The 21,273-nt window shown below is 48.9% G+C and overlaps 1 protein-coding gene across 2 annotated transcripts; it reads left to right on the forward strand.

Moving 5' to 3' along the window:
• Window positions 1-1,946: 1,946 nt before the first annotated feature.
• Window positions 1,947-21,130, forward strand: DGKA (diacylglycerol kinase alpha). 2 transcript variants are annotated; one of them, XM_082666558.1, is made up of 24 exons: window positions 1,947-2,042; window positions 6,642-6,789; window positions 7,210-7,283; window positions 7,606-7,738; window positions 7,989-8,063; window positions 8,520-8,569; window positions 8,928-9,002; window positions 9,202-9,321; window positions 9,435-9,549; window positions 10,120-10,208; window positions 10,345-10,464; window positions 10,660-10,758; window positions 10,933-11,016; window positions 11,220-11,293; window positions 11,598-11,672; window positions 12,084-12,169; window positions 12,261-12,350; window positions 18,732-18,892; window positions 19,166-19,230; window positions 19,468-19,558; window positions 19,842-20,040; window positions 20,154-20,274; window positions 20,466-20,526; window positions 20,802-21,130. In XM_082666558.1, exons 2-24 carry the CDS (start codon window positions 6,726-6,728, stop codon window positions 20,883-20,885), a joined length of 2,205 nt encoding a protein of 734 aa, XP_082522684.1. In that variant the 5' UTR covers window positions 1,947-2,042; window positions 6,642-6,725; the 3' UTR covers window positions 20,886-21,130. The 2 variants fall into 2 exon arrangements, with proteins under 2 accessions (XP_082522684.1, XP_082522685.1); XM_082666559.1 differs by lacking the exon at window positions 1,947-2,042 and adding an exon at window positions 6,203-6,262.
• Window positions 21,131-21,273: the final 143 nt, after the last annotated feature.

Here is a 21,273-nt window from a genome sequence, read left to right on the forward strand (position 1 = left end):
ACACGGGTTCAAGCCCTGGTCCGGGAAGATCCCACATGCCGCAGAGCAACTAAGCCCGAGAGCCACAACTACTGAGCCCACGTGCTACAACTGATCCCACGTGCCACAACTACTGAGCCCGCATGCCACAACTACTGAAGCCCCCATGCTTAGAGCCTGGCTTCGCAACAAGAGAAGCCCCGGCTCGCCACAACTAGAGAAAACCCACACACAGCAACCAAGACCCAATGCAGCCAAAAATAAATAAAATAAATAAATTTTTTTTTAATTAAAAAAAAAGTGCTTATGATTTACTGACTGAGGAGGTCATGTAGGAAGGGGAAATGAAGGATGGGGAGTGTCTTTGTCTTTTTAAGATTAGAGGGGAGACAGGAGCAGAGAGACAGGTCCTCTCCAACCGCTGCCTCATATCTCCAGTTCAGATGCAACAACGATACTCCAAACCCTATTACTCAGCAGCTATATTTCTGATAAAAATGGAGGATTCTCTTCCAACAAGTCTCAGAACAGTCAAGAACTGCTTAGACCCCTCTGTTTCCACTAGAGGGCCTCGTGTATTCATTCCTTCTCCTCTCCAACCTCCACCAAAAGTATGTATATATTACATTTGTGTTTGTATGTGTGTACATGTACAACATACACACAACACCCACATACACCCTTCCAATCAGAGCTCTCCCTCCCCCTCTCCACCACCAGGTGTATGAGGGAAGATTCCAGGAACTCAAGCCTTTGTTACTGTGCCCTACTTCAATGAAGGCTAGGAGGCGGGTAGACAGAGTTGGGGCGGGGCCAGGGAGCAGGATGCCTGGGTCTTCAGTTCCTACCAGTAAGTCCCTAGGCCTCAGCCTCTCTCCCTTGCTCTACCAGCCTCACCACCATCCATGCTGCCCCAAGAGCCTTAACTACAAACAGATTCCAGACAGGAGAAGCTGAAAGGATCTCCTTTCACCCCGACTGTTGGCCAGGGCCTTCCACAGCACCTGCCAAGGCCAGCAGGTAAAGTGGGAGGGTTAGGGCATGGAGAAAGGGTGGATTCAGACCAGAATGCTCTTTTTTTTTTTTTTTTTTTTTTTGCGGTACGTGGGCCTCTCACTGCTGTGGCCTCTCCCGTTGTGGAGCACAGGCTCAGGACGCGCAGGCTCAGCGGCCATGGCTCACGGGCCCAGCTGCTCCGCGGCATGCGGGATCCTCCCGGACCGGGGCACGAACCCGCGTCCCCTGCATCGGCAGGCGGACCCTCAAACACTGCGCCACCAGGGAAGCCCCCAGACCAGAATGCTCTTTGCACCTGAATCACAACCCCAGACTTAAGGGAAGAATCTGAGTCTTGAGAGAAGGAGGTGTCCTTAGCCTGGGGAAAACAAATCTGAGGCACCTGGGGTTTGGGTTTAACGGAGGTGAGGAACCTGGAGGCAAAGATGGGCAGATTCTCTCAAGTAGTGTCAAGCAGTGTGGAGCCCATGGTGGCAGGGAGGTGTCTGGTCTTAGGATGTGCAGTCTGAAACTCTGGCCTTGCTTCTGCGGAGCCTCCTGAGTGTGAATTCAATCCATGGTGGATGGATGGAAAGGAGCTGGGAAGGCCCCTGGTGGCAGCAATTAGGAGAGGGTGAGAAGTTGGTTGGGTGGGCAACAGCCAAGCTGTCTCATCAGCGGCCCCGCCCCCTACCTTGGCCTCCCAGGGTTGGGATGCGGGGAGAGGCTGTGAGTGATTGGAAAGACAGATACAGAGCTGTTACGGGGCGGGAAGATGAGCTGCGCAGGAATGTGGAGAAAGTGGCACAGACCAGAGCCCTGGAGATAATCGGGGGAGGGAGGAATCGGGTCTGGTGAACTACAAGTTTCCAGAGTTAGGGGCGCCCGGCGCCGGGCGCGGGCGCCGGCGAGCGGGCCTTCTGGGGTGGGGGGCGGGCAGCTGTGTCGTCAGGAGCGGGGCGGCCCCGCGGCAGCCGCGTCTGCCTGGCCCGTCCCCTCCAGCCCAGCTCGGGCTCCAGCTCCCGCGCCGGCGCTCCAGCTCCGACAGCGCGCCCTCCGCAGGCAAGGTAGAGACCCCCGCGAGCCCCCTGCCGCCTCCCGCCCTCCCGCACCGGAGCAGGCCGGGGCGGGGGCCGCGGGAGGGGACGCCCCGCGGGCTAGGGTAGGGCTGCTGGGCCGAGAAGGAGGAAGCGTGACAGCTGGAGCGGGTAGCTAGAAGGGTTTGCGCCAGGAGCGGGGGGCAGCGGGAGGACTGGCCCAGAACCCCGTAAGTAGTGTTTCCCGCAGACCTTGCCCTCCATCTGTCCCGATGATTCGGACAGATGCTGAAGCTGGCTCCTGGGGACCCGAGTCGGAGGAAAGTCCATTTTGGAACCTGCACAGCGCTGCACGGGTGGAGAAGGGTTCTTGTTTGGCCTCCTGGTCCCCAACTTCCCACCCCTCTCCTTTCCACACCTGTCACCGGGAAGTTTCTGAAACTACCTGGGTCTGAATCCTACTTTTCACCTTTCAGTGGGGGAAATGAGCTTTACTGAGGAAGAAATGCAAGTATTGCTGGGCATCTCCTCAACCTCTTAACCATATGAGCCCACATCCCCCAAGCGTGCCAACATCGTAACTTCCTCCTGTACTGCACAATGACACCCACACACACACACACAAACACCACCCCCTTAATCAGGCAACACTACCATCTGCCATGTTTGTGGAGGCTTAACAAATATTAAGGCTTCAAGCCAAATGATTCCCTCTCAGGGGCCACTGACTGGTAGCAGGGATGGGCAGGAAGGAAGAGACCCTCCCTCAGTCTTCAGAAACAGGAGGAGGATGTAAGCCCTGGTGTGGTTAAGGGATTCAGAAGTCCAGGTAATCAGGTCTGGGCCCTCAAAAGGGAGTGCCTGCCCCTTGGGGATCCTTGCTGGGTCAGCCTGAGTGTTCTGGGGGCATAGCTGATTCTTGGGTAATGGTAAACCTACATGACTTGGAATGTGAGCAATGAGTGTTGATGTGAAAAAGGAAACTTTAAATGTTAGCACTGGCTTTGGAAATCATAGTTATCTCTCAGTTACCAGCAATTTTAGTATTTAATGTTTAAAATAAGATCTAGAAGACCAGAGACACTAAGATTTAATGGAATGGACTAAGGACACTATGTCTAGAGTCTGGGTGTGACCCTGAGAGAGTGGCTCTCTATCTGGGCCTCAGTTTCTTCCTCTGTAAAATAAGACAGTTTGTGCCTCCCAGCTCTGAGGACGTTCTAGGATTCTCTGCCTCCAAGTCAACTTCTTACTTTCTCACCCCAAGTTGGTAGGGGCAGGCAGGGAAACCAGAGGAGGGAGGGGAAGGGTGAGTCACAAATAGCTGGCGGTTGGGCAGCAGACCCCACCCTCCTAGCCCTAGCCTTGGTCTGGACTAGCCCAGGTTACAGCCTCAGGGCTGGGATGGAGCAGGACAAAATTGGACTTGTTCCAGATTTTTAAGGCCCTGCACAACTGAAAAAATCGCAGGAGCCTTTATGTCCAAGGTCCCAGCCCAGGAGTGTCCTTGGACCCTGATAGTCTAGTTTCTATAGACAACTCCTCACCCTCCCAGAGGCAAAATGCAGGATCCTGATATTACATGCCTGTGCCTGAGACATGACGCAAGTGGGAAGGTATACAACTTGGGGTTCACTGCTGCTGGGAGTCCCTAGAATTTATGCCATCCTGGGTCCAAGGCATCATTTTTCCTAATCTCCAGATACGTTTCTCTAGGTACCACCCTTGTATAATAATAATAATAATAATAATAATAGCTAATGTTTCCTGAGTTCTTTCTCTGTGCCATGCAGTTTGCTAAGTATATTGCATGTATTACCTTATTTAACCCCCCCATGGTGACTGATTTCTCCAGGTAACCATTTTACTGATAAGAAAACAGGTTCAGGGAGATGAAATAACTCACCCAAGAGCTAGAATTCTTTTTTTTTTTTTTTGGCCACGCTGCGTGGCATGTGGAATCTTAGTTCCCTGACCAGTGATCGAACCCACACCCCTTGCATTGGAAGCGCAGAGTCTTAACCACTGGACCGCCAGGGAAGTCCCAAGAGCTAGAATTCTAATCCAAGCCTATCTAATTCAAAAGTCCTTTCTTTTAACTTCTCCTATATACTACATGTAAGACCGGGGGGGCTTGTGAAAAGACAGGCAAGAGAGAAGTATTCTGTCTTCTCTCCCGTTTGTCTCTTGTTTGGTCTCTCCCTGTCACTTTCTCTCTCAGATTCCATTTCCTAGAACCTTGGAGCCATCTAAGAATCCCCAGGGGTAATCAGAGAGGCTAATTAAGCCTTACAGACCCCATTAGCCATAAGACTATTATATATTCATTAGATCTGTTGGCAGGAGAAGTTAGATTATAGTCATTGAAAGGACCAGGTGGGTGGAGTCCTTTCTCCACAATATTAGTGTCTCAGAACCCCCTTCTAAGTGTTCCCAGAGAGCCCCCAGAACAGGAATGCTATACATGGAGGTGAGTGGCAGAGATGTCCCAAGGGCAGAGGTTACAGAGAAGTTTCTTGCACCATCAGAAAAAAAATTCTAGTAGACCCTAACTGCCTCCTTAAGCCTGCCCCAACCACCCTAAATAAGTGGGCGGAGGGGAGACAGAAGGTCAGGGCCTTGGATGGAGTACCACAATAAGTGCTTTTTAGCATCATTCATTCATTTAACAAATATTAATTTAGCACCTACTATACGTGCCCCACATTGTCTCATGTTCCCCTCACTGTCCAGATGGATACTCTGGCATCCCATTTAACCGCGCTTGGATTAAGAGTCCCCATATATGACTCCCTAGCTTCATACAACTATTTGTACAACCAATAGGAGCACTTATAACATGATGGGCATTAGGTATTGGGGATACAGTGGTGAATAAGACTGATAAGTTCCTGCCCTGTGGAACTTACATTTTGGTAGGAAAAGACAAACAGTAAACAAAGAAGCAAATAAATGGGCAAGATAATCTCCAGTTGTGATAAATTCTATGAAGGAAACAAAGGAGGGTGCTACGCAAAGGAGGGGGGCTACCTTAGGACAGAACGATCAGGGAAGGTCTCTTGGAGGAGCTGACGTTTCAGCTTAAGCAAGAAGTCAGCTCTGTCAAGAGTGGGGAAGGATGGTCCAGGCCGACAGAGCAGTAAGTCTCATGACCCTGAGCAGGGAAAAACTTGGCATGCTTGAGGAACAGAGAGGAGGGCAGTGAGACTAGAAGGCAGTGTGTGAAGGGGAGAGTGGAACAAGAGGAGGACAGAGAGGTGGTGGGGGAGGGGGTTGCACCACGAAGTTCTTGGGTTGGAGCCTTGGCTCCTCCCCTTGTCACCTGCCTTGGGAAGTCCCAACCTCTGTGAGCTCCCGTTTCTTCATCTGTAGAATGGCTATACCAATAATTCCCTATCTCATAGAATTTGATTTTACTTGTTAATACAATAACTACCATTCCTTGTAGGCCCTCTATATGCCAGGTGTTATACTAGGTACTTTCTATACATTATTTGACTTAATCCTCACAACTGTGAAAGATAGGTAGCATTCTGCCATTTTATAGCTGTACTTTGCCCAAGTCACACAGTGGTAACACAGCTAAGAATGGAACCCAGATATGACTAACCCCAGTTTTGTTTGACTCCAAAGTGGTGTTGTACTATGCTAATGTAAGATATTGTTATTGCTGTTACTGAATCCGCAAGGCAAGTTGCCCTCTGCAGCTTGGCCCCTGGGTCAGTGGTCAGCATGATCCACGTGATGGCTCCTCCTTGGTCCCTGGGTCCCATAGCTGAAAGTTGGGGCTCCCTAAACACTGCTAACCTAGCAGGGTGGAAGGAAGGCTCCCGCACTCAGCACAACCCTCCTGGAGCTGAGACGCCCGGCAGATGCTCAGAGCTTTCTTCCCCTACCTTCTCCCCAATCTCTCGTGCCTGGGTCCCGCCCTTCCCCAGTGGAGCGCTGCGGGACGCAGACGAGGCGGGGCCGGGGCTGGGGACCCGGCTAGAGCTGGTTCTTTGTCGCGCGCGCCAGGAGCGCTAGAGGTCGTTGCTGCGGGGCGTGGGTGGCTCTGGGAGTGGTAACTGAGCAGGGCTGGGGACCGGGGCTGGAGGCGGAGCAAGATGGGGTAGTGGCCCGGGAGGCGTGCCGCCATCTCAGTGAGAACCGCCGGAGGGCCGGGTCTGCGGGATGCGGGATGCGAAGGGAGATGGGACAGAGCTTAGGCCCGGCAGAGACTACAGAGATTGGGGTTGGAGGGAGAAAAGGTAGGAGCAGGCGAGGGACACACTCCCAGAGACGTGTATAGCCTGGGAAAGAGGGGTGGGGGGCAGGGATGTGAGGGATGGTCAGAGATGAATCAAGACAGGTTGGGGAAGAAATCAGAGAGCTGGAGAAGGATACAGAAACGTTGGAGAGAAAGTCAGGGATGAGTCAGAGAAACAGAGACAGCGGACAGACACTGTCAGGGAGAGACAGAGACACAGAGGAGAGGAACACAGGAAAAGGAAGAGACTTAGGGAGGGACTCAGAGACAAGAAAAGAACAGAAATAGTAGTAGGAGTGGAAAATGAACAGAGTATACAGAAGCAAAGAGACCCAGACAGCTGGCCAGTCCTGCCACATGCTCTTGTCATCTTCCTCCAGAGCTACCCTTGGAAGCAGAGTTCCAGGAGCCAGAAGTACTACTACCAAGCTGTCTTCGTGTCCATCCTTAAGAAAAAAAGAAAGATGGCCAAGGAGAGGGGCCTAATAAGCCCCAGTGATTTTGCCCAGCTGCAAAAATACATGGAATGTGAGTCTTCCTCTCAGTCATTCAGTCCTGGGGACCTTACCCTTAGACAATACCTCCTCCTCTTCATTCCCCCAAGTTCCCCCTCTTTTCCCCAGTGGCCTTGAGACGGGATGCTCCTGAGATATGCCTGACTGGGAGCAAGAGGCGAGGGAAATAGGAAGATGCCCGTGGTCTTAGCTCTCTACCCACCTTCTCTGAATCTTGACTGCCTGCACCATATCTCAGAGAAGAGAGATAAAGAGGGCAACCACCTTGGAGGACATGAAATGTTTTTCTCTCTGTACTTCTGTGTTTCTTCTTGGAGTTTCTTTTTCATCTCACTGGAATCTTCTTTCCCGTTGGATGTCTGGGTGGGACTGTGGCAGAGGGCAGGGAGGGCTGAACCAAACTCATGCTCTCTTCACTCTCTTCACATCCTAGACTCCACCAGAAAGGTCAGTGATGTCCTAAAGCTCTTTGAGGATGGTGAAATGGCTGAATATCTCCAAGGAGATGTGAGTGGCAGCTGGGAAATCCTCTCCTTCACCAACTCCTCCCACCTTTGTTTTTGCTACTCCATCGGGATGCCCAACTTCCAGGGATTATTCTGGGCCCAACCCTTGCTATCCTCTCTCCCCAGCATCCATTGTTACTGCAACTATTGCTTTAGGACAAAACAAGAGATTCTAGTAACTCAGGACTTAGCCCAATAAACCATACTCCTGCCTTGGGTGCTTCTCAACTCTGCACTTATTGTCACTGTCCCCACCACTCCCAATTCAGTCCCCAACTCCCATCCTGCAGATCTCCCCAGGGTAATGCTTGCTCTCATCGTAGGCCATTGGGTACGAAGGATTCCAGCAATTCCTGAAAATCTATCTGGAAGTGGATAATGTTCCCAGTCCCCTAAGCCTGGCACTGTTTCAATCCTTCCAGACTAGTTACTGCTTAGAAGAGACTGTAAAAGAAGGTATGGTCACGTAGATGGGACTGCGCTGGGCCTCCTGAGGAAAAGTGAAATTAAGTGTGGGTTTTGGGGTGAGAGTGGAATTGAGTCACATGTTGGGGGCAGGGTGGTGGGAGGGAGAGGTAGAGGGTAGCCAGGCTTGCCTAGGAGCCAGAGGGAGGAAAGTTAAAGGGAAGAGTTGGAACAAAGGAAAAGAGAAGAGCCAGACTGGAGGGAGCCCCAACCTCAGATCTGCTGTACTTTCTGTAACCAGATGTGGTGTGTCTCAGTGATGTCTCCTGCTACTTTTCCCTTCTGGAGGGTGGCCGGCCAGAAGACAAGCTAGAGTGTGAGTTACCATTCTGGACTGGGAGAGGGAAGGAAAGGTGAAGGGAGAGAGGGTATTCCCCAGCCTTCCTTCCCTCATTTTTTCAGGATTCCTAAAGGCTGACAGGCTAGACAAAGGTGGGGCCAGAGAATGGACCCATTTCCTCTGTTTCCCCAGACTCCTTATACCTAACGCCATCCACCATAGTCACCCTAGTTCCCACGTCTTGTATATTTTCGTGTGGAGGACCCGGGATGGGATGTGGGAGGTGTGTACTGTCTCGCCTATCAGGTTCACCAAGGGTGGAATCCAGACCTGTTTCCCCTCCCTTTTTGTCTCCCATCTCAGTCCCAGCCCCAAGTCCTGGGCTCTTCATCCAAAAAGTCTCTCCTTATCTCTTTGTTTCCCCTGTATTCTGTTATGAATTCTTTGGGTATCCCTCACAAACTGACCCTGGCCCCCTAAAACACCCCACAGTCACCTTCAAGCTGTACGACACGGACAGAAATGGGATCCTGGACAGCTCAGTGAGTTGGGGGACCTGTATGCTGTGCAAGGGAATATGTGTCCATTTGTCTGTGCCCCCCGTCCCAACTCTTTCAGGATCTTAAGAAGCAGAGGAAGCTAGAGGGAGAAGCTGAGTCCTCTAGGACTAAATCTGGGAGTAGGTCCCAAGCTCTTGACCCCTAAAAGAGGATGCTGGAGACACGACTTGGGGGCTCCGTTGCAAACACAGACACATAGACATTCATTTACTTGGCAGAGACACCTGAGAATGAGAGGGGGTCTGTGGGTGGAACTCAGGAACCCTGATTTCTAGAGGAGGGTTTGGATGGTGGTAGTGAGGCAGGGTATGGCTGTGGCTCTTACCCTCTCGGCCCTCAGGAAGTGGACAAAATCATCATACAGATGATGCGAGTGGCTGAATACCTGGATTGGGAGGTGTCTGAGCTGAGGCCGGTAAGGCAATTCTTCCTGCATGTCCCTTGTTGTACCTGCTCCCTAGTGAGACCTTTATCTACCTCCCCCCATCTCTGACAGGCAGCCTGGTGCCCTTGGCTAGGATGGCTAGGCTGGCTGTCCTAGGGGACAGTGGAGAAGTGTCAGATCTGAGGGGTTACTCACACCAGAAGTCCACCTCCCCACATTCTCTGCTCAGATTCTTCAGGAGATGATGAAAGAGATTGACTATGATGGCAGTGGCTCTGTCTCCCTAGCTGAGTGGCTCCGGGCTGGGGCCACCACCGTGCCACTGCTAGTGCTACTGGGTCTGGAGATGGTGAGTAGGAGAGACTTGTGAGGATGGGCAAAACAGTTGCCTTGGGTCGTACTTGCCAGAGGTTGGCACTCTAAGGGCTTAGACATTCCCGATCATCTGCTGTGCCCTCCCAGACCCTGAAGGACAATGGGCAGCACATGTGGAGACCCAAGAGGTTCCCCCGACCAGTCTACTGCAACCTGTGCGAGTCGAGCATTGGTCTTGGCAAACAGGGGCTGAGCTGTAACCGTGAGTGTAACCGGGAGTGTGGGAAGAGGGGGGCAGCCCAGCTATCTGTGGGAACACAGCACTGAACTTAGAGAGACCTGACTTTGAATCCTGGGCTCTGCCAGTGACTGGTTATGTGACCTTGGGAAAGCCACATAACTTCTTTAAGTCTTAGTTTCTTCAACTGAGAATGAGGTAATTGTGAGCTTTAAATAAGTTGATGCAAGAAAAGTGTTTCATGTAGTGCATGTAGATACTATTAAGTCTGCAATAAAAATTAGCTATTATTATTGTTGTTGTTATTGTTGCTGTTGTATCTGGGCCTCCTTTACATCATCCAGCTCAGTTCCTGACACATGAATGGAGTGGGGTTGGGCATATAGTAGCAATTGCTCTTTTAGGGGGAAGAGTGAGCAAAAAGCACGGGTCTTGGAGGTGAGCCCCCAGCCCAAACTTGAGTTCTGTACTACACTCTCACAGCAAGGGGTTATATGCCATGTTTCAGTGAGTGATGCTGTCTCACCCCCAGGTAAGGAAGAAATAGGGGGAGGGGCTGCAGCTAAGCCTCTGACCTTCTTCACTCTTGCCCAGTCTGTAAATACGTCGTTCACGACCACTGTGCCATGAAGGCCCAGCCCTGCGAAGTCAGCACCTATGCCAAGTCTCGGAAGGACATTGGTGTGAGTGACCCCACGCCCACCGGATCACCACCCCCGTCCTGGCCCTGGTCCTGGCTCTTGGCCCATTGCTGCCCTCAGGCCTTCCCCTAGTCCCTGCTCAGACCCTCTCAGACAAGAGTTTGCCTTTCTCCCCAAGGTCCAATCACATGTGTGGGTGCGAGGAGGCTGTGAGTCTGGACGCTGCGACCGCTGTCAGAAAAAGATCCGGATCTACCACAGTCTGGTTGGGCTGCATTGTGTGTGGTGCCACCTAGAGGTCAGTCCGGGAGCTATCCCTCCAGCCTTGCTTTGGGCCCCTCCCTAAGCTGCCCTCTCCGGTGGCCCCCTCGGGCACATCTCCCTTACAGCCTTGGTTGCCCTACTCCCAAGGGCTCTCTTTCGGTAGCAGACCCCAAGCTGAAAGGTGACGAGCTTCCCTCCACAATCTCTCCGTGCCTGCCTTGTCTTTCAGATCCATGACGACTGCCTGCCAGCCATGGGCCATGAGTGTGACTGTGGGCTGCTCCGCGATCACATCCTGCGTCCATCTTCCATCTATCCCAGCGTCCTTGTGAGATCCCTGGACAGCGGCTGGGAGGGGACAGGAATGCTTCCCCCATTCACACACGCACACAATGCCATTTAGAGCAGAGAGCCTATATTTTTAGGATTCAAGTCAGACTCTCATCTGTTTATGGATTCACACAATCCAGTTTTCCTTCCTTCTGCCTCCTTCCCTTCCTAGGCCTCTGGACAGGAGCGTAAAATTAGCAAAACAAACCAGAAGACTGTGGATGATTTAAATTTGAGCACCTCTGAGGCACTGCGGGTACAGGGCTGAGAGGCTTGGGCTTCGTGGTGGGGACCTCATGGGAGGGAATGAAGTGGGGAACCTGGGGACTGGTTCCTGCTCCCTGGGGGAGGGGAAAGCCACCTGGGGGGAATGCCAGCCCTCTGCTCCTGTCTCCAGGACCCATCTTAACTCTGACAAAATCCTGCTTTCCTTATCCTTGTTTTCTTCCCTCAATGCAGATTGACCCTGTTTCTAACACCCACCCACTTCTGGTCTTTGTCAACCCCAAGAGTGGTGGGAAGCAAGGGGAGAGGTGAGAAGAGCTCTACTAGGTCTTATAAAATAGAGAGGGAAGATGGACAGAGGTTGGGTATCTGTGTGTATGCAGGGGACATACCTTGAGGACATCAAGAGAGTGGAGTACAGGGACCTCCCTGGCGGTCCAATGGTTAGGACTCCATGCTTCCACTGCAGGGGGCGGGGGTTCCATCCCTGGTGGGGAAAGTAAGATCCTGCATGCTGCACAGCACGGCCAAAAAAAAAAAAGAGAGAGAGAGAGTGGAGTACAGAATATCCATGCTGTGCCCTGCCATGAGCTTTCCTTTTTCCCCACACAGGGTGCTTTGGAAATTCCAGTATCTACTAAACCCTCGACAGGTGTTCAACCTCCTAAAGGATGGTCCCGAGCCAGGGTGAGTATAGGTTAGGGGCTGTATCGCAGGGTTTGTGTGTGTCTGCCTATCTGTGTATGTTGGAAAAGAGCAGGAAAGAGTGCCTGTTGGGAGGGGAGGTCCAGGGGAAGCCCAAGAAACCAGACTTCAGAATGCTGCTTTTGCTGGGTATCCCTACCTCTGAATTCTCCAGCTCATCTCTGTTCTGCTCTCAAAGAATGGAGATACCAATCTCTCCCTCACCACTAAGAAGTGGCTATAAGATTTCCCCATTGTACTTTTTCTCTACCCTTAATAGAAACAAGTCGTTTGACAAAGGGGAAGGGTGTTATAAGGAACGAGAGGCAAGAAGTACTTACTCTGCCTGTCCAAGAGTTGGGTAGCCTCAGTCCAGTTATCCTTCCTCATCTTCTCTCTCACCTTTTGTCTCAGGCTCAGATTCTTCAGAGATGTTCCTGATTACCGGGTTTTGGTGTGTGGAGGAGATGGCACAGTAGGCTGGATTCTAGAGACCATTGGTCAGTGCAGGGAGCGGCTCTGGGCTGGGCCCAGGGGCAGTGGCCTTCCAGAGCTAACTCCCTTCATCCGTCTCCTTACCTGCCTCCACAGACAAAGCCAACTTGCCTTTTGTGCCTCCTGTTGCTGTGTTGCCCCTGGGCACTGGAAATGATCTGGCTCGTTGCCTAAGATGGGGAGGAGGTAAGTGGTTAGAAATTGTTTTCCTGGGGAATGGGGGAGTTGGGTAGGTAGGGAAAGGCACACAGAGAAGGCATTTAGGCATCTGGTGAAGAAAAAGCCTTGGTGGAAAACAGAGGCACAGATTGGGGGGGGGGGGTCCCAAAGTGGATTGTCCCAAAGGAAGAGAGCTCTGGAAGAAGCAAAGACCTGAAGGGTCAAGGATGACAGTCTGAACCTAGAAGGGTCAAGGGTGACAGTCCTCTTCCCTATAAACCTAAAAATATCCTTCTGTTTCTCCCAAGTCTTAGGGCTCAGAATCAAAGAATATGGGGGTAGAGAGGACAATGTGGGAATAAGGAAGGTTGTATAAGAGCTAAGCCAGATGCTGAGTGATGGAGCTAGCAGGGAGCTTGGCCATGATTCATTCATTTATCCAACCAATTACAGTTGACCCTTGAACAGCATGGTCTTGAACTGCGCCGGTCCACTTATTGAGGATATTTTTCAGTAGTAAATACTATAGGACTACACGGTCCATGGTTGGTTGAATCCACAGATGTGGAGAAACAGTGGATACGGAGGGCCAACTATAAGTTATACACAGATTAACCCCCATGTTATTCAAGGGTCAGCTGTAATCAGGGGTCATTCATTCATTCATAATTTTTCCCATGTCTTTTGCAACAGTCTCCTAGCTGCTCTCCCATTTCTAGTCTCTTTTTCCCTTCAAAGAGAAAGTTTGAGAGATGTAATTGGTAGATAAAGAGGTCAGTGTGGGGCAGATTGAAATTGTCCTGGAATTGAGGAAGTTGTCTTGGAATTGAGGCTCTTGGATTCAGAGTCCAGCTCTGAGATCTTACAGGAGATTATGGAATAGGAGGCTGCTAAGGAGAGCAGAAAGTATTCTAGGTGGAAGAAGTTGTGTAAGGCCAGAGGAGTCACCAAACAACATGGTGGTGCATTTTGGAAAGCGAGTTGTTCATTGTGACTGGGACATAGGGTGCACAGTGGGCAATGAGAAGAGGGAGGACTGAATTGTGCAGGGTCCAGAAAATGCAGGGTCATGAATGCTGTAGTGAGGAGTTTTTAACTTCATCCTCAGAGTTTGAAAACTGACAGAAATGATGTGTAGGGTTTTGTATTGTTTGTCTTGCAGTGTTTTGAATTTTTTTGACCTTGGTTATTTCTAAGAAGTGGGTCATGTATCCTTCAATTCACCACAATCCTCTTACCTCCCTTCCAGTCACTCACTTTATGTTTCTAGCCTCTGAGGCATTTGAATGTGCAATCCCTGAACCATGGGGAGCTCTGGAACTCATGAAAGATGTAACTAAAAGAAAAAATAGGTGTGTGTGTGTGTGTGTGTGTGTGTGTGTGTATGCATATATAATACTTTATATATATAAATTATAGTTTGTATATAATAAAAATTACTTTTTATATAAAATATTATTCCAGAAAGGAGAAATATCTCTGCATAATATAATTTAAATCTTGTATGTAAACATATGACCATTTGTGGGGGAGGCATGCTTAAATCCTCAACATCTTTTTTTTTCATTAACAGTATTAGACACTTTGAAATCATGAACTTTGAGTCTTCACTTTTTTTTTTTTTTTTTTTTTTGCGGTACGCGGGCCTCTCACTGTTGTGGCCTCTCCCATTGCGGAGCACAGGCTCCGGACGCGCAGGCTCAGCAGCCATGGCTCACGGGCCCAGCCGCTCCGCGGCATGTGGGATCCTCCCGGACCGGGTCACAAACCCACGTCTCCTGCATCGGAAGGCGGACCTCCAACCACTGCGCCACCAGGGAAGCCCTGAGTCTTCACTTTGTGTTTTGCAAATGAGACTCTCATAGCAGTTTCTGCTAATTCCATCTGAATCATGAAAATAATGATATAAATACAGCACTAATGAAAACTTGTGTTGATATTGAAAAAAATCCTAGGATTCAAAGGGGGATTGATGGAAGGAATATTGCTATGGGAGCTCTGTGGAGGATGGATTGGAGGAAGAAGGCAGGACCTCAATTGCAATTGTCTAGTCAAGAGATGATGAGCACAAAAGCAAAGGCAGCACCAGTGGAGTCATGGGGTAGAAGCCACAATACTTGGTAACTAATGGATTGTGGAGGAAGAGGTAAAGACAAGTCTAAGACATTTTCTAGGTTTGTGGACTGAGCAGATGGGGATACCATTTATTAAAATAGGGAACATAGGGCTTCCCTGGTGGCGCAGTGGTTGAGAATCTGCCTGCCAATGCAGGGGACACAGGTTCAAGCCCTGGTCCGGGAAGATCCCACATGCTGCAGGGCAACTAAGCCCGTTCACCACAACTACAGAGCCTGCACTCTAGAGCCCATGAGACACAACTACTGAGCCCACATGTCACAACTACTGAAGCCTGCGGGCCTAGAGCCCATGCTCTGCAACAAGAGAAGCCACCGCAATGAGAAGCCGACGCACCGCAACGAAGAGTAGCTCTCGCTTGCCACAACTAGAGAAAGCCGACGTGCAGCAAAGAAGACCCAACTCAGCCAAAAATAAATTAAATAAATAATTTTTTTAAAAAAATAGGGAATATAGGAGGAGGAAGAGTTAAAGAAGAAAGATAGATTTGGTTTTGGATGTACTGAGTTAAGGTATTAGTGGAGCACCTAGGTGGAGATGTGTGGTGGGTAGTCAGAAATTGATGTTAGGAATTTAGGAGAGAAGTCAGGGATGAAGATATGTGTTTGAGAGTCAACTTCTAGGAGGTAATTGACATCCTCAGAGTAGATGAGTTACCCAGGGAAAGAGGTAAGAAGAGAAAGTGGATAAGGACAGCCAGATCCTGGTAAACACCGTATTTAAGGGTTGAACAGAAGAAGATGAATTATTAAAGGAGTCTGTATTAGTGTCCTCTTGCTGCTGTAACAAATCACCATGGTGCCTTAAAACAACACGAATGTATTATCTTAACAGTTCTTGAGGGCACAAATCCAAAATCATTTCCACTGTGCTAAAATCAAGATGTTGGCAGGGCTGTATTTTTTCTAGAGGCTCTAGGGGAGAATCCCTTGCCTTGTCTTTTCCAGTTACTGCAGGCTGCCTGTATTCCTTGGCTTATATCCCCCGCTTCCAACCAGCAATGTTATCCTTCCAAGCTCTGCTGCCGTTGTCAAATCTCCTTCCATGACTCTTCTTTCTTGTAGCCTTCTTTCACTTATTAGGAGCCCTGTGATTACATAGGGCCCAGCCAGATAATCCAGGATAATCTCATCTTAAAATCCTTAATCACATCTGCAAAGTCTCTTTCGCCATTTAAGGCAACATATGCACAGATTCTGGAGATTAGGTTGTGCACACCTCTGAAAGGCCGTTGTTTTGCTTACCACAGAGACTAAGAAAAAACAGAACAGGTCCTCCGTAACTTTAGTGGTATTTTAGAGGCTGAGTGAGGAGTTTCATGTGTTAAAATGAGAGCTAAAGATATACTATTGGTTTTGGCAGGAATCACTGGCAATCTTTGCCAAAAGAGTTTCGGCAGGGTGGTATGGAGAAAGGCAAATTATAGTGGGTTGAACCATTGGTGGAATGTGAGGAAGTGAAGACTTTTTTCTTTTCTTTTCTTTTTTTTACTGCACCACGCGGAATGTGGGATTTTAGTTCCCCAGCCAGGAATTGAATCCGTGCCCCCTGCAGTGGAAGCGTGGAGTCTTAACCACTGGACCTCCAGGGAATTCCCTAACTAGTCCCGTATTGATAGACATTTGGGTAGCATTCAGTTTTTTATTACACACCATGCTGCAGTCTATCTCTGCACACAGATGTGAGAATTTCTCTAGAAGAGATTTCTAGGAGTGGAATTGCTGGCTCAAAGTATAAATATTTTACTAGTTATTTTATTTTTTAAAAATTACACAAGTAATGCATCAGTACATTTTCACCGTGGAAGGTTTTAAAGAGTAAAATGTGTGAGTCTTCACATACAGGTTTCCTCTTCCCTACCCCCTCACCAAATTCCACGTTCCTCCCCAGAGATAACTGTTTCCTATTTGCACTCATTTTCCTGTTTTCACACACACACATAACTTTTAAACAAACATAAATGGGATCATACTACACACATTGTCCTGGGACTTCTTTTTTCATTGAATATGTCTTGGAGAACTCTCCATGATACTACGTAGAGATTTCATTCTGATTTCAATAGCTGCACATTATTTCATAGCATGGATTTGGCATAATTTATATAACCTTCCCCTCCTGGTGGACATTTAGATTGTTTCCAGTTTTCTCCTGTTTTACAGAGTACCTCAGCAAAAATCCTTATACATCCATCTCTGTGGATTTTTGTTTCTGTAGGAGAAATTCCTAAAAGTGGAATTGCTGTGTCGGAGAATATGTTTTGATAAAATTTGATAACGTTTTGGTAAAAGTTGCCAAATTGTCTTCCAAAAATGAAATACCAATTTATGCTCCAACTAACAGCAAATGAGAGTACCAGTTTATTAATAATCCCATTAGCGTTTGGTTTTCTCAGTGTCTTCATAGTCTGTCAATCTGATAGGCACAAAAAGTTAACTAATTTACAATTTTAATTTACAATTCTTTTAACTATTAGTAATATTGAGCATCTTTAATATGAATATTGGCCATTTGTATTTCTTCTGTGATTGGCTTGAGTTATTTGCCATTTTTCTACTGACTTTTAAAAAAATATTTATTTACTTATTTGGCTGCCTCCGGTCTTCATTGCGACACGTGGGATCTTTCCTCTCAGCGCTCGTTGCAACGTTCGGGCTTCTCTCTAGTTGTAGCCTGCGGGTTTTCTCTCTCTTGCTGTGGTGCATGGGTTGCAGACCACGTGGACTCTGTAGTTGAGGCGCACGAGCTCAGTAGCTGTGCACGGGCTTAGTTGCCCCGTGGCATGTGGGATCTTAGTTCCCAGACCAGAGGTTGAACCCATGTCCCCTGCATTGGAAGGCAGATTCTTTACCACTGGACCACCAGGGAAGTCCCTAATTTTTTTTTTAATGGTATTATTATTTTTTTATTAAATTTATTTATTTTTGGCTGCATTGGGTCTTTGTTGCTGCACGCGGGCTTTCTCTAGTTGTGGCAAGCAGGGGCCACTCTTCATTGCGGTGCACGGGCTTCTCATTGCAGTGGCTTCTCTTGTTGCAGAGCACAGGCTCTAGGCGCATGGGCTTCAGTAGTTGTGGCACGTGGGCTCAGTAGTTGTGGCTCACGGGCTCTAGAGTGCAGGCTCAGTAGTTGTGGTGCATGGGCTTAGTTGCTCTGCGGCATGTGGGATCTTCCCGGACCAGGGCTCGAACCCATGCCCCCTGCATTGGCAGGCAAATTCTTAACCACTGCGCCACCAGGGAAGTCCCCCTGACTTTTTAAATATAGTGATTTGTAAGCATTTTTTGAATGTTGGAGAAGTTAGTCTGTTATGTGCGCTGCAGATATTTTTTCCCAGTTTGTCTTTTGTCTTTTATTTAGGTGTGTGTTTATTTAACTGTACAGAAGTTGTTTGTTTGCTTGGTTAGGTCTTTTTATTTATTTATTTGTCAGAACTATTTCAGTTTATTTTGTGGCAATTTTGAAAATTCCAAATATATTTGCTTTACTTCTGTTTGATTTCAGAAGTTTTTAATTTTCATATAATTGTATTTCTCAGTCTTTTTCTTGCTTGGCTCTGAGTTTTGTACTATGCTTTAGAAAGGCTTTTTCCGCTCAAAGATTATGAAACATCCACTCATGTTTTCTGCTAGTACAAATTCTGCTTACATTTAAATTCTTTGACCCATCCTGAATTTATTTTAGTGTAAGGGGTGACTTCTACATCCAGTACCATTTACTGAATAATCTATCTTTCCCCATTTATTTAAAATGTCATGATATACTAAATTCCCGTATATACTTGAGTCTATTTCTGGGCACTCTGTTCTTTACTATTGAACTTTTTATTCCAGTCACTGTGCCAGTTATTACCCTGTTTTGATACCCTTGCTCTATACTGTGTTCTGTCTGGTAGAATGGGGAGAGGAAGCGTCCGAGAAAGAGAGAGATTATTCCCATTCATCACTTATCTTTTTCAGCACTTTTCATTTTCCTGGCTATTTTCTTTACTCTTCCAAATGAACTTTGGCATTATTGTTAGATGCGCACACACATTGGGAACTTTCACCCTCCATGACAGTGACAGTGTGGAGAAAAGGGTCAGTAAGAGTCTGACCTTAAGATTGGTCCATGGGAGCCATGACTGAACACCCTGCCCTTTCACTGCTTAGGGCTTGGAGGATCTGCAGAACCAGGGCAGAGGATCCCTGGGAATCTGTGGATCTGGGAGCTGAGAGGAGGTCCATTTGGGACCCAGGGTTCAGTGCTAACCTGTCTTCATACCATCCTTAGGGTATGAGGGACAGAATCTGGGGAAGATCCTCAAGGATTTAGAGACGAGTAAGGTGGTACACATGGATCGATGGTCTGTGGAGGTGATACCCCAACAAACTGAAGAAAAGAGTGACCCAGTCCCCTTTCAAATCATCAATAACTACTTCTCCATTGGTGTGGTCAGTGGAGTGGGGCATGGGGGGGACGGGAGGAAGTGGGGGTTAAGCAGGCAGAGGCTGGAGGAGGGCAGAAAAGGAAGGTAGAGGGTAAAGGAGCTGTGACACAGGGAAATCAGAAGTGGGCACAGTGGTGTAAGTTGCAAGAAAAGAATGTGGGACGAAAAAAAAAAATCAGAATGTGGGACGTATCACTCCCAAACTGGAGAGTTAAAGAGAGGGTTCTGTGCTGAGGAATGAGGCAGCCTCTGATCTCATGTGCCCTGGACTCCCCAGGATGCCTCTATTGCTCACCGATTTCACATCATGCGGGAGAAATATCCTGAGAAGTTCAACAGCAGGTGAGGGAGAGGGGGCGGGTGTGGGCATACACAGTAGCAGGGACCACGTGGTGGCCAAGTTTGACTCAGTCCTTAGACGGGCAGTGACACCTCTAGGAAGCCCCTCAACCAAGCTTCCCTGTTCCCCATGGGACTGCAGTTGGGAGGTTGATGCCCTTCCCTGTCACTTAGCCCACCTGTGCCATCACTGTGTAATTTGTCCCCTCCCTCCTGGGCCTGGTGTTGGGGCCGACACAGAATGAAGAACAAGCTATGGTACTTCGAATTTGCCACTTCTGAATCCATCTTCTCAACGTGCAAAAAGCTGGAGGAATCTTTGACAGTTGAGGTGGGTGTGATGAGAGCCAACCCCACATCCTTTTTAGCCCCTTATATCTTACTTTCTCCCTCCACAGGAGCCCTCAGGAACTTCTCATATTCTTGAACCTATACTTTGACCTCCCTGCTCTCTAATCCCGATTTCCCAAGTTTGTAAGATACACCAGTCCCTACTTCCCTCCACCTCTTGCAAACCTCCAAATCCTAGTCATCCCAGTGTGTTATCTGGTGGAGGGAGAGGTCACGTCCATCATGATGCCGTGAGGCAAGGATCTGTGCTCTCCTCCCCTCAGATCTGTGGGAAACCACTGGATCTGAGCAACCTGTCCCTAGAAGGCATTGCAGTGCTAAACATCCCGAGCACGCATGGGGGCTCCAATCTCTGGGGTGACACCAAGAGACCGCACAGCGATATCCATGGGATCAACCAGGCCTTAGGTGCTACAGCCAAAGTGATCACCGACCCTGATATCCTGAAAACCTGTGTACCAGGTAAGAGGAGCAGCCTTGGGAGCTGAGGTGGGGGGGACTAAGGAGAAGGTGTGACTCTCTTCAGAGGAACCCTGCTTCTACAAAACCTGTCTCCCTACCTCCCACCCCCCCAGACCTAAGCGACAAGCGGCTGGAAGTAGTAGGGCTGGAGGGTGCAATTGAGATGGGCCAGATCTATACCAAGCTCAAGAATGCTGGACATCGGCTAGCCAAGTGCTCTGAGATCACCTTCCAGTAAGGAAAACTCAAGCTGGGGGCTCTGAGGGAAGGAGTGGGACCAGGAAAGCAGAAGGGTATGGGAATGGTGGGGAGGGACTGTACCAGACCTTCCTCAGTAACAAAGGGTCTCAAGGCCAACCTAAGAACAGAGTTTTGGTACTCGGTTGATAAAGAAATTGCCACCAATCTGCCTTGACCTCACACAGCACCACAAAAACCCTCCCCATGCAAATTGATGGAGAACCCTGGATGCAGACACCCTGTACAGTGAGTATTGCCTATGCCTGCCAAAAACTGAACCCCCAGGCTCCGTGGATCCTAAATTTCCATTCCACAGCTTCTTTACTTCCTGCTGAGGCCTCAAGTTCCCCTGTGCACCCTTCCTCCCAAATCCTGATTTCTCAGCCCCTGGCCTTCCTACCATGGCCTCTCTAGGACCCTGGCAACCCACCCTGAACCCTACAGATTTTCCCCTAAATCTCTGCTGCTCCAGCCCCAAGGCACTAGGTCTTAATCTCTGAATGCGCCTCCTTCCTTTCCAGATCAAGATTACCCACAGGAACCAGATGCCCATGCTCGTGGGCCCACCCCCCCGCTCCTCCAATTTCTTTGGCTTCTTATGCTGAGGGGGGACATCTCAGCCTCCAAGCCAGCCTTGAGCCCACCTCCTTGTGCCTGGACTCTACTCCCTAGGCTCCGTACATTGCTGCCAAACACTCCTGCCAGCTCAGGGGAGTGTTCCTTCACCCTCACAGTATTTATTATCCTGCACCATCTCCACTATTCCCCATGCACATGTGCACACACACACATACACACACACGTCACAAACAATACATTGAAAGTGCCTCATCTGAATAAAATGACTTTTTTTCCCACTGGGATATCTGTTAAGTAAGTGGTACACCTCCTTCCTTTATACCTCCACTCCTTTATTGACATAGATTCTCCCAGAAGTAAGGAAATAACAGCTCCAGGTTCTGAGTCTTTATTTCAGGCAATGGTAGTTTCCAA

Source organism: Grampus griseus (genome assembly GCF_964374135.1).
Source record: "Grampus griseus genome assembly, chromosome: 11".
Lineage (NCBI taxonomy): Eukaryota > Metazoa > Chordata > Mammalia > Artiodactyla > Delphinidae > Grampus > Grampus griseus.

Excerpts from the sequence above, each read along its gene's own strand:
- DGKA (XM_082666558.1), top strand. The coding sequence starts at position 6,726 with ATGGCCAAGGAGAGGGGCCTAATAAGCCCCAGTGATTTTGCCCAGCTG. Across the intron at positions 7,739-7,988 it reads AGAAGAGACTGTAAAAGAAG|ATGTGGTGTGTCTCAGTGAT; the intron begins GTATGGTCACGT and ends TTCTGTAACCAG. Across the intron at positions 20,275-20,465 it reads TGCTCTGAGATCACCTTCCA|CACCACAAAAACCCTCCCCA; the intron begins GTAAGGAAAACT and ends GACCTCACACAG.